This window comes from Nansenia antarctica (assembly GCF_963989245.1).
Source record: "Nansenia antarctica genome assembly, chromosome: 8".
Taxonomy (NCBI): Eukaryota; Metazoa; Chordata; class Actinopteri; order Argentiniformes; family Microstomatidae; genus Nansenia; species Nansenia antarctica.
The window spans coordinates 54,601,823-54,614,376 of NC_137678.1; the positions used below are offsets into that span (position 1 = coordinate 54,601,823).

General features: G+C 45.5%; 1 protein-coding gene across 1 annotated transcript; it reads right to left on the reverse strand.

Moving 5' to 3' along the window:
* Positions 1–3,324: 3,324 nt before the first annotated feature.
* LOC308163233 (non-histone chromosomal protein HMG-14A-like) lies at positions 3,325–3,859 on the reverse strand. Its single transcript, XM_080537412.1, has one exon. The coding sequence runs from the start codon at positions 3,817–3,819 to the stop codon at positions 3,511–3,513; it is 309 nt and encodes a 102-aa protein (XP_080393538.1). The 5' UTR covers positions 3,820–3,859; the 3' UTR covers positions 3,325–3,510.
* Between the last annotated feature and the right edge of the window lie 8,695 nt (positions 3,860–12,554).

Consider the following 12,554-nt stretch of genomic DNA (forward strand, 5'->3'; position numbering starts at 1 on the left):
TAAGGGTAACATTCCCGATAAGTCCAATGATTGCAATATCCATACAGTGAAGAACATGAACAGGCCCACTGTAGACAATTGACTATCATCCCCAAGTAGGCCTGTATGCATGTTATTTAATTATCTTGTATCCACCTAAGGTAAGGTGACCAGATTTCTCAGATGCAATCTGGGGACATTTCCAACTTATTAGGAAAAATGTATAAATTTGATCATGATGAAATACAGAAACGGGGACAATTGCTGTTTCATTTATTTTGACCTGATTTTGACCAATGTATACACATTCAAGCAAGAATACTTAAGTGTAACAACTGGAATGTGCCTCTCAACATTAGTGTCAGTGTACTGTAAGTGGTATTAAAAGTAATTCTTAGAACTGTTCAGGTTGACGAGCCAACCAAAGCTGTTCTGGTTGCATTATGGATGATGTGGGCAGGACAACCCAAGCCAATCACCTCCCGCTGCAGAGAATCTTTTACTTTGGTGTGGACATTGACCCTCCCTGCCCTATTCAGGCCCCCAAAGTTTGTGTTTGTATTATCTGCAGAGAATGCCACCACTTTGTTCTGATCTGTATATGGGAGAGTGAACCCATGTACGATAGACTAGATAGAGAATGTAGTGGACCTAAGAAAAGACAATGTATTTCTCTGTATACGAGAGAGGTAAACAAAAAAATTGTAAAGAAATGTGTGGTAGAGAAAATGCTCTACATCAAATTATAGAGGGGTTTTTTTTGTAGAGAAGAGCAGAGATTTATGTGGGTTAGCACTGCTGTTCAAAGCAATGCAGGATATAACGTATCGCCTATCCTATTCATCGCTCGCTCTCTCTCTCTTTCTCTCTCTCTCCCCCTACCCTTTTCATCCCTCCTCTATCTTCATCTAATTCATAGCCATCCTTTCTCTCTTGTGTAAAGATAACGGGTGTATATAGGACGTATTTTATGAGGGTAAGCTTGAATACACCACAGTGTCTATCAATCAGTCCTTGCTATTCACAACTGTGACGGTTTAAAATACACACTTTATCGCCTCCATTACCTGAGAGTGAAGATACGTCCACACACCATTAATAAAAGACCTACACCGTTGATTGTTTTAATGCTACTCGTCCGTCTTGATCTGTGTAAGAATTCTAATGTAATTTACCTGCCAATGTGGAGGCAAGCATATGCCTAGGTCATGTCCTGCTTATGGAAAAGTCTGCCACAAGTGTGGGAAGGATAACCACTTTGGGAGGTATTGCAAAGCTGAGGCTTCAGGGATGAAAGTGGACACAGTGGAAGAAGAGCCAGAGGAGTTCTTGGTTGACTCAGTACAGTCTAGCATATTTTCCTGTGTGTTTCCTGTTTCTTTATTTAACCAGCTAGTAAAAAACCACCTCCGATTCTGGTTCCTGTACAGGAGGGTGTACTACGGTACTCCGCCACATGAGGGCACTGTCTCTCTTATGTCACTGTGACTTACGTCTTCTTCCTGCTCCTCCCCTGACCTTTGCCCCCTGGTGGGGGGGGTTGGGGGGCTGACAGGGCATGGGTGTGCAGGTCCAGTCTCTGCTGTAGGATGCCTGTGAGCAGGAACTCAGCGGTGAGGACGGGGACAGAGGCAGCGAGGGAGAGGGAGAGGGAGCGAGGGTGAGGACGGGGACAGAGGCAGAGAGTCTACTGTTTGGACTCTTGGGACTTTGCTCTGTAGGCTTTTGCTTTCCAAACTGTTTTGGGCGCTGTCCCTCTCTTTTCACGGCATGCACTGCTGCCGACTCATCCATGCGCAGCTCCTTTGCTTGTGCGCGAGTGGTTTCTGCTGCTCTGCACATGTGAACTGTTTTCTCTAGCGTTAAATCACGTTCACGTAGTAATCTTTCTCTAAGCCCATTATCAGGAATCCCACACACTATTCGATCTCTGACTAATGAGTTTCTTAAATCTCAGAATTCACATGACTTGCTCAAAGTAAGTATTTCAGTTAAGTACTGATCAAAACTCTCACCTGTCTTCTGAGCGGCAGAGAAAAACGTATATCTCTCAAAAGTGACGTTTTTACTGGGCACAAAGTACTCCTCGAACTTTGTCACTAGCTCAGTCAATGTTAAATTTCCCTCATCTATTTGAAAGGTGTTGTAAATGTCCAATGCATCTTCTCCCATTACATGCAAAAATATAGACGCTTTTAGCTTTTCATCGGCCAAGTAAATATTAAATCTCTGCTTGAATCTCTTCCAATTATCAGCAAGATTGCCACTGAACTGCATGGGTGTGGGAGGACTGAGTTTATCCATGATGGGGAACACTACGGGTGCAGGATTTTCTTGGTCTCCTTGTTGATTGTTCGAATCGTTTTCACTCACATTAGCTTCCACTCTCGCTAGACATGCTCGCGTGACGCTCCTCTTGCTAGCAGTCCGCAGATGTGTGCTTTCGGAATCCAGCACATTCCTTTTTCATAAGTCGATGAACTCCGCGTTGCCAGTCCCATTATCTGACACCATGTTATGTTTGTTGTTTCCAGTATTCCTAACTAGGAATAAACAGGCTGGGGTTTCTTAACTGGCTTTTAATAACACGTTGCACATCCGTCTTCCAGACACTCTCTAGCTCTAACTCCGGTCCCCCGGTCCGGGTACAACAACATAGGGCGGAACCAATGTTATGTACTATAATAACAACACAAAATTGAACTGGGGGGGCCCTAAAAGGTCTAACTGTAAAGCCGGGCAGAGACTGTGCGGTGTTATGTCGGTGAACCCCTCACACTGCACGACTGAAAGTTTCAGTCCTACCGTCTCCGACTTGATCAGACATTACGACGTGCGTGCTCACACTGTACGATTGCTCTCAGCCACGATTGACATCCACGATTGCTTGTGACGCGACTTGTACAGTTGTTGAAATAGTTCGATTGTGAACTTTAGGACCACCCACACTTCACGAGCCACGACGAAAATTTCTGACCTGCCAGAAATGTGTCGGCAGGTCGTAGCCTCGTCTTTAGAACGTAGGAGCAATTAGTCGTTGATCGCTGACTCTCTCACACTGTGCGACTTGGCCTTACGACGCTAGGATGTCTCTACGACTACGCGACGTAGTCTGCGACAACAAAATCGTGGCGAAATCGTGGACAAATCGCACAGTCTATGCCCGGCTTAAGGGGGGGCAGGAGGTCAGGGGGAGAAAACACAGCAACACACAACTCACAACATAGCCAATAAGGCCCGGGACACACTTCCTACACCAAACAAGCCTTCAACAATCATGAAATGCCATTTAAAAAGATTTTTGTGTGTTCATCATCTTGCTTGCAGACACTTGATATGACCACTGCAAGTCTGCAAGGCGCTCCATATTCAGCTTTGCTTTGTGCTAAAAATCTGTACGGATACTTATAAAATCATTGATAAAAATATTCCTCTGTTAAGAATACGCCTTGGAGGGAAACCACGTGAGAGACTAGGGGCAGGCTGGGGGGAGGGGGTCAAGGGTTAGGGTTCAGGGGGTCGGCAGTGTTGCTACTCAGACTTGGCCTCCTCCTTCTCTGGCTCAGGAGCATCCTCCACCTCGTTGGTCTTGGCGTCTCCATTCTCAGAGTGGTTCTCCTCGTTAGCCTCGGCCTCTGCGTTCTCCTTCACCTTGCTCTTGGTCTTCCTGTCCGCGGTCTTGTCGATCACAGCCTTTTCTTTCTTGGCTGCCTTGGCTACCTTCACCTTTGGTTCAGCCTTGGCTGGGGCTGGCTTTCTCACCGCCGATAACCGAGCTGATCTCCTCTGGGGCTCGTCCTTCACCACCCCCTCTCCTCCAGCCTGCTTTCTCTTGGGCATGTTGATTTCGTGGAGATTTCTTTACAAATACAACTAAAAACTTTTTTCCCCCTTTTTTTTTACTTTCACATATACTGTACTTGATTCATAAAACAATTACAACTATTAAAAATATACAGCACAGTTTCAATTAGGAAATATTTGCCATTGTGCGCAAAAAAGGGTGAAGATTATATATAGAGAAAAAAAAAGATATAATAATAATAAAGATACAAGCCTTTTCAGTCTGACTAGAGGGTGATGTTAAGGTCTTAAGATTAGCAAATCTTTGTAAACAAAAATAAGGTAAACCTATTAAGTACAGTTGTCTTTTTTCTTTCCAAAACATTCCCTCACTCTCACTAGAAGAATGGCAAAACATTCCCTCACTCTCACTAGACGAATAGAAGAATGGCAAAACCAGGCAATTATTTCCCAGTTAAAACAAATGAAATGGTAAACCCCAGCTTCTTATTCAATGTTTCCCTCACTCAATCTAGATATAAAAAAAAACTGCTGGCAAAATGTCTTTTTTTAATGGATTGAATGCATCCTAATGGATTAATGGATTGAATGCATCCTATGATTGAATGCATCCTATGATTGAATGCATCCTATAAAAAACCTGTATCACAAATCAACAAAATGTCTCTTTGGTCTGAAATAGCCCTTTGTAACATATTTTCATCCTGAAATAATATCTAATATGTTTTTATGAAAGTCATCTTGGATGAGTAAAGCATTACAGTGCTGCCCATGACTGACAGCATACATCAATAAGTAAGGAAGAAATAACAACAATATGGTTAAATCACACAATTTCTAGTTTTTCTCTCTCTTTTTTTTTAATTAGGTCACATTTTTACTGGTTCAAAAACGATTTATTTTCAAACAGTGCTGAGTAAGTCAAAGACCCTTGGTGGTATGTCACATGGTACACGTGAATGCTGTCATTCATATTCATGTGTTAAATAGTAACCCAATGGAGAAACTTAACTAACCAGCTAACTTTGATAAACTCACAGAAATAACTCTTAAGAATCTTTTTTTTTTTTACTGGGAAATAACTTAAACTGGGGAAGTGCTTAGGGTATTTTGGACAGTTAATCAACTGGGTAAAATACCTCCCTGGTCAGAGCTGGAAGTGGTCAGTCAGTTTGTATGTCTAGCAGTCGACCTCTCCATATAATCGAGTTCACTTCCAGTGAGGAATTCTACCCTCCATGGTCCCTGGATAGTCTCCATGCCTTTCCCCCCCCTAACCCTAGCCCTGCACAGATCCTAGTACACCCTGTAGTCACACTTTGCCATGGCCATGTAAGCATCCAGCTCTGCGTCTAGTTGTCTCTTGGACTTGGACATGTAGTCGTCTATCTGGTTGTCCAGCTCCTCCTTGGTGACTGTGATGGGGGGGCTCCTGGCCCAGAAAGACCCTCTGGTGCTCAGGCCCAGAGCTCCTCTCCTCCCTCTCCCTCCTCCCAGACCAGACCTGGTGCCAGGGCTGACCAGAGGTCCAGACCTGTAGGCCTGGCCACCGTGCATCCTCAGGCCCCAGTGGTGTCCCAGCCTGGCTCCATCCCCCTGGCCTCCTCCTCTCTGACCCAGCAAACTAAAATCCAAGCGTGTCCCATGGAAGCGTGTCCCTCTGGCTCGGGTCACACAGGATCCTCTGGCTCGGGTCACACAGGATTCTCTGGCTCGGGTCACACAGCATCCTCCCCCAGCCGGCAGGCCTCTGCCTCCCCGCTGCGTCATCTCCTTCCTGGGCCGGCCAAGACGCGTCTGGACCCCCAGGCGCTGTTTCAGGCTCCTCCAGGGCTCCAGGGCGTCCTGCACAGAAAGCCTGTCTTCCATCTGGAGGGCCAGCATCCTACTGCCCACGCTGCCCTCTGGCTGCTCTAAAAACTGTTCTGCTGTTGTGAGTTCTTGACCTCCCTTGCCCTCTCAGCTGCCTTTTTTTTCACAATGGACTTTTTTCGCGATGTCCTAATGGATTAATGGATTGAATGCATCCTATGATTGAATGCATCCTATGATTGAATGCATCCTATGCATCCTATGCATCCTATGCATCCTATAAAAAACCTGTATCACAAATCGACAAAATGTCTCTTTGGTCTGAAATAGCCCTTTGTAACATATTTTCATCCTGAAATAATATCTAATATGTTTTTATGAAAGTCATCTTGGATGAGTAAAGCATTACAGTGCTGCCCATGACTGACAGCATACATCAATAAGTAAGGAAGAAATAACAACAATATGGTTAAATCACACAATTTCTAGTTTTTCTCTCTCTTTTTTTGTTTAATTAGGTCACATTTTTACTGGTTCAAAAACTATTTATTTTCAAACAGTGCTGAGTAAGTCAAAGACCTTTGGTGGTATGTCACATGGTACACGTGAATGCTGTCATTCATATTCATGTGTTAAATAGTAACCCAATGGAGAAACGTAACTAACCAGCTAACTTTGATAAACTCACAGAAATAACTCTTAAGAATCTTTTTTTTTTTTACTGGGAAATAACTTAAACTGGGGAAGTGCTTAGGGTATTTTGGACAGTTAATCAACTGGGTAAAATACCTCCCTGGTCAGAGCTGGAAGTGGTCAGTCAGTTTGTATGTCTAGCAGTCGACCTCTCCATATAATCGAGTTCACTTCCAGTGAGGAATTCTACCCTCCATGGTCCCTGGATAGTCTCCATGCCTCTCCCCCCCCTAACCCTAGCCCTGCACAGATCCTAGTACACCCTGTAGTCACACTTTGCCATGGCCATGTAAGCATCCAGCTCTGCGTCTAGTTGTCTCTTGGACTTGGACATGTAGTCGTCTATCTGGTTGTCCAGCTCCTCCTTGGTGACTGTGATGGGGGGGCTCCTGGCCCAGAAAGACCCTCTGGTGCTCAGGCCCAGAGCTCCTCTCCTCCCTCTCCCTCCTCCCAGACCTGGTGCCAGGGCTGACCAGAGGTCCAGACCTGTAGGCCTGGCCACCGTGCATCCTCAGGCCCCAGTGGTGTCCCAGCCTGGCTCCATCCCCCTGGCCTCCTCCTCTCTGACCCAGCAAACTAAAATCCAAGCGTGTCCCATGGAAGCGTGTCCCTCTGGCTCGGGTCACACAGGATCCTCTGGCTCGGGTCACACAGGATCCTCTGGCTCGGGTCACACAGGATCCTCCCCCAGCCGGCAGGCCTCTGCCTCCCCGCTGCGTCATCTCCTTCCTGGGCCGGCCAAGACGCGTCTGGACCCCCAGGCGCTGTTTCAGGCTCCTCCAGGGCTCCAGGGCGTCCTGCACAGAAAGCCTGTCTTCCATCTGGAGGGCCAGCATCCTACTGTCCACGCTGCCCTCTGGCTGCTCTAAAAACTGTTCTGCTGTTGTGAGTTCTTGACCTCCCTTGCCCTCTCAGCTGCCTTTTTTTTCACAATGGACTTTTTTCGCGATGTCCGCCCACTTGTTTTTTATAGAGATGCCATCCCTGGCTACCCCCCGCACTCCCACTGCGGAGACCGTCCTGGCAACTCTTTCCCCCACCCCCTCTTTTTGTTGTCCGCCGTCACCGATACATTGTCCAATTTCCCCAACAATAACCTTTTTTTTAAAATAACCTAATCTACCAAAACCTCCAACTCCTGCCTCGTAAACTTCTTGCTCCTCTTCGCTGCACTAATATCTTCCATTTTTAGTTAACCGTTATATTCACGCGAGTGATCATAAGTTAAAAATCTAAGAACTTCTCAAGTGAGAAAACTAAGAAGTTCTTAAGACAGGACAATTCCTAAGAAAAAAATTGTGAATAGTGTTTAAGAACATTCTTAGGAACATCTTATATATATTTTTAAGAATTGTCTTAAGAAATATCCTGCCCCAGGCAAGGACAGAACAGACACCACAGCCATGGACAGAACAGACACCACAGCCATGGACAATACAGACACCAAGGACAGAACAGACACAGTCATGGGTTAGACACCTCACTCCAGAAGCCCACTGTGTTCGGTGTTTCATCCCACTGAGACAGATGATGACATAGTGGAGCTTGGCCGTTAGACAGATGATGACATCGTCGCGCCATTGCTGCACAATTTTGTCAGTATCAGCAAGAGAGTACCCAAGGAGCGTGGCGATTTTTTCAATTTCTCCATCTCTCTTATTATGCACTAGAGAGTTCCTCCACGTTGCAGACTGACACGCCCTGCAGTGGTTCAATGTCGTCTGGCAGTCGTTCCCGAAGCGCGTTGGTCAGGGAGATGGTCAAGGCGACACATCTCCTTCTAAGCCTAACCCTCATCTTCAGGTGACAGGTGGAGCTCAGCTGCCTTTGCCTCAAAAAGATCCCCAAGGTATGGTTAGGGACTGATGTACCCATCTATAAAGATCCCCAAGGTATGGTTTGGGGTTGATGTACCCATCTATAAAGATCCCCAAGGTATGGTTTGGTGTTGATGTACCCATGTATAAAGATCCCCAAGGTATGGTTTGGTGTTGATGTACCCATGTATAAAGATCCCCAAGTTATGGTTAGGGACTGATGTACCCATCTATAAAGATCCCCAAGGTATGGTTTGGGGTTGATGTACCCATGTATAAAGATCCCCAAGGTATGGTTTGGGTTTGATGTACCCATGTATAAAGATCCCCAAGGTATGGTTTGGGTTGATGTACCCATGTATAGGCTCTTTATCACCCTGCTGCTGACAGACTTGATCAAGCCAGTCAAAGCCTTGATAGCCAACTGTACCCAGTGTTTCTAGTCATTTAGGGAATTACTGTAAAGTATCTAACATATCCCGTGTTCCACGATTCACGTTACAACTGAGCTCAGGAGAGACGAGTAGACCATGGTTTCTATGATAATTTACTAGTCAGTAATTGAGTAAAGATAAATAAGATATTGAAGGAATTGCCCACGACACCTTTTATTTAGTTTCCCTCCCACACTACAAGTGACGTAGAGCCATAAGACGTAGCGCTGGGGTTCGTAACAGGGAACAACAAGTACCAAAAACCTGGAGGACAGGGAGAGATACACAGGCTCTGGTAAGAAAGACCGATACTTGTGGATGTTTCAGTTTTATATGATTTAACATTGAACTAGTTAAATGTCTGTAAACAAGTTGCAGCTAATTGCCACAGTCAATGTAACAGAGCCTAGTATACTGTGTGTCATCGGAAACGTATCTACGTAATGATCGTAATGATCACTAGCGCCAGCCAACAGCTGGTGATAGTCGCTTGTGTAGCTGCTAGCTTACCTCCAGTTAGCAGCTCTCTGGTGTCGACTCCTCCGTCCACTCCTTCGACGAGAGTCTCCCCAATCGCCCCCAAGATCTTCTCCTCCAATTGGTCTAAATGGACCGATGACTTTCCTCCTCCTGTCTTCTTGACCTCCCTTGCCCTCTCAGCTATCTTTTTTTTTACGATGGACTTGATGTCCGCCCACTTTTTTTTAATGGAGATGCCATCCCTGGCTACCCCCCGCACTCCCACTGCGGAGACCGTCCTGGCAACCCTTTCCCACCCCCTCTTTTTATTGTCCGCCGTCACCGATACGTTGTCTAACTTTCCCAATAATAATCTTTTTTTTTAAATGACCTCCTCTACCAAAACCTCCAACTCCTGCCTTGTGAAATTCTTGGACCTCTTAGCTGCACTGCTGTCTTCCATTTTTAGTTAACCGTTATGACCGCGAGTGATCATAAGTTCAAAAGAGAGAGAGAGAGACACACAGGTGTAAAAATCACAGTTCAAAATCTAAGAACTTCTTAATTGAGAAAACTAAGAAGTTCTTAAGACATAGGACAATTCTTAAGAAAAAAATTGTGAATAGTGTTTAAGAACATTCTTAGGAACATCTTATATTTTTTCTTAAGAATTGTCTTAAGAAATATCTTAAGAACACTTTTGTGAATCCGGGCCCAGCACCACCAGACAGGCCCTTAGATGGAACCCCCAAGGCAAAAGGAAGAGAGGCCGGCCCAAGAACACCTGGCGCAGGGACTTTTCCACTACCGGGCTGAAGCGGGCCGCATTTGTATCCGAGCCGTGCCGAGCCGTGCCGTACTTTCAGAAACGCTTCTCCATTATACGGAGCGACCCGGGACTAGGAGGAGTTACGCAGTGCTTACAATAACACTGTATTGCATTGCTGTGTTCAGAGACAAGTCTGGGAGATATGGAATGTTTGATTCTCATTGTCGAAATGAGTATGGGCTACCTGTCGCCCTCGGGGGTGGACCGCAAATGCAACAAGTACACCAACAAGAACAAGTCCTCCCAGTACCACGAGACCAGTATTACTGACAACGACGTCTTTAGCCTTAATAACCAATTGACTAACTAGGGAGATTAGTTAGCTTGAGATTAATTAGCTTGCACATCATGTGAATTGGATGACACTTAGACCCCGACCCCCCAAAAATATATATTTTCAGATCTACACAATTCACATGGATGACATATTTTGAGATAAAAACGGCTAGTTTCTCCGACCAGAAACGTTCAATTTCAATGTTTTTCCGGCAGTATGCACCCCTCACATATAGCAGAGCAATAAATGCCTTCAGCTCAGCGACTGAGACATCCCAGGAGGCGCGCTTTCTTTCGTCACATTCTGTTGCAACATGGGCCGATGCTGTGGTTATTATGGTCCATTTGGGGTAGGTACTTTGTTAATTTGGTCTTTTTATGTGGTGAATGACGTTTTACGCCTATCACACCACCCAAATATTCTTCTAATAGCCTACCCATTTCCAGTGTTATTTTTGACTGATTTACATTGACGTACAGGCAAAGCGATGAGTGTTGTCAGTGGCTGTAAGTAGCCACTGCTCCCCAGACCTGGAATACTTGACTGTTAAATGCCGACCCACATACCTCCCGAGGGAACCTGGAATACTTGACTGTTAAATGCCGACCCACATACCTCCCGAGGGAATTCAACGCAGTGTACATAACAGCTGTTTACATTGCACCAAGCGCGGATGCTAGCTTAGCATTAGCCCGGCTACATGACGTCATCAGTGGTGGAAGATTATAATTGAGGAAGAGAACTATTCAAATGACATAAAGAAGATCTTGAGTGATGAAGAGACTTGCTCAAGCGATCAAGAGAACAGCCCAAGCAATGAGGATGAGGAAGAGGATTCAACCATCTCAAGTGATGTAAAGAAGAGTCCACAGGATGAAGAGGTCAAATAATAATGATGATGAGGATGAGTTGGCTATAAGTGACCAATGTTTGCATGATGAAGAGAGCCAAGCGATACACAACGTTGAAAAGCATAGTGCTGAAGAGAGCAGGTCAAACAACGAAGAGAACCGTGCACGCGACGACGAAGGAGCAGATTCAAGTAGCTCAAGCGCATCAGATTATCTTCCGTCGGAAGGAGAAAGCTCCTCAGATGATGTAACCGAACAAGCCCTAAAGGAAACAGCCCTAGCCACGAGACGCCAGAATAAATCTGCGGGGAGGAAAGATACAAGATCAAGCTCAAAATTGGCAAAGCCTTCCAAAAAGCAGTTTTGCCTTTATTGCCATACACCACATAGCAAAATTGCAAGACATTTATTAAGGATGCATCCAAACGAAGATGACGTTGCACATGCTTGTAGTTTTCCGAAAGGTTCCAAAATCAGATTCAGTTTGTTGGATCAACTCCGCAACAAAGGGAACTATCAACACAATTTTGCAGTTCTGCTAACTGGAAACGGGGAAATTGTGCCCAAGAGGCAAACTAATACAGCTCTGTCAGTGCGTGACTATCTGCCGTGCCAATATTGTTTCGCTTTTTACGTCAAAACTGATTTGTGGAAGCACGAGCGCAAATGTAAAGTCAAAGCGGAGACAAAGTCCAAAAGGAGAGGAGGAAGGCGGCGAATCCAAGGTGCAGCCGCTCGACTCCTCCCACGGTCTGACTACTCCACAGGAGTGTGTGACGACGTCTTGTTCAATATGAATCAAGATGACATCTCGCGCCACATCAGAAATGATCCCTTGATATGCAAATACGGCAATGCACTGTCCGCAAAGCACGGTAACGACAAGTCGCAGTATGCTTACATTGCACAGAAGATGAGAGAATTGGGTAGGTATATGCTCGCTGTGAACGGGCTGGATTCCAGTGTTCAATATCTGCATCAAATATGTATACCGTCCAAATTTGAACTGGCCATTGAAGGTGCTAAGAAAGTGAGTGGTTTTGATCCTAGCTGCAACAAGTTCAAGACCCCAACCCTTGTTTCAAAGATTTGTTATTCCTTGAAAAGAGCCGCTGAGATAGCGTTCGGAGAGAGTCGTATGACTGAGGACAGTGAGACAGAGGGTCAAATCAAAAGGTTCCTTCAGCTTATTGATACTAAGTGGAATCACTGTTTCTCTCGCCACGCCCTCCGCTCATATCGTAGGTCAGAAGGCATCAAGGTCGACGCATCCTCACTGACCGAGGACTTGATCAAACTTCACAACGTTCTCAAGACCGCAGAGGACGAGGCAAAGAAAGACTTGCTCAAAACCCCTAACATGTCTGCATGGAGAAAGCTGAATGAATCTGTTCTCGCACAAATGGTTCTTTTCAACAGAAGCATATTGGGAGATTGTGGTAAGCTGCTAATGGAGAGCTACACAAGGAGAAAGATCAGGACAGGCCCAGTGACTGCAGATGTGTACAAGACCCTCACAAAGCTGGAGAAGGAGCTTGCTGACAAACTTATCAGGCTGGAGATAACGGGCAGTAGTGGCAGGAAAATGCCTCTCCTACT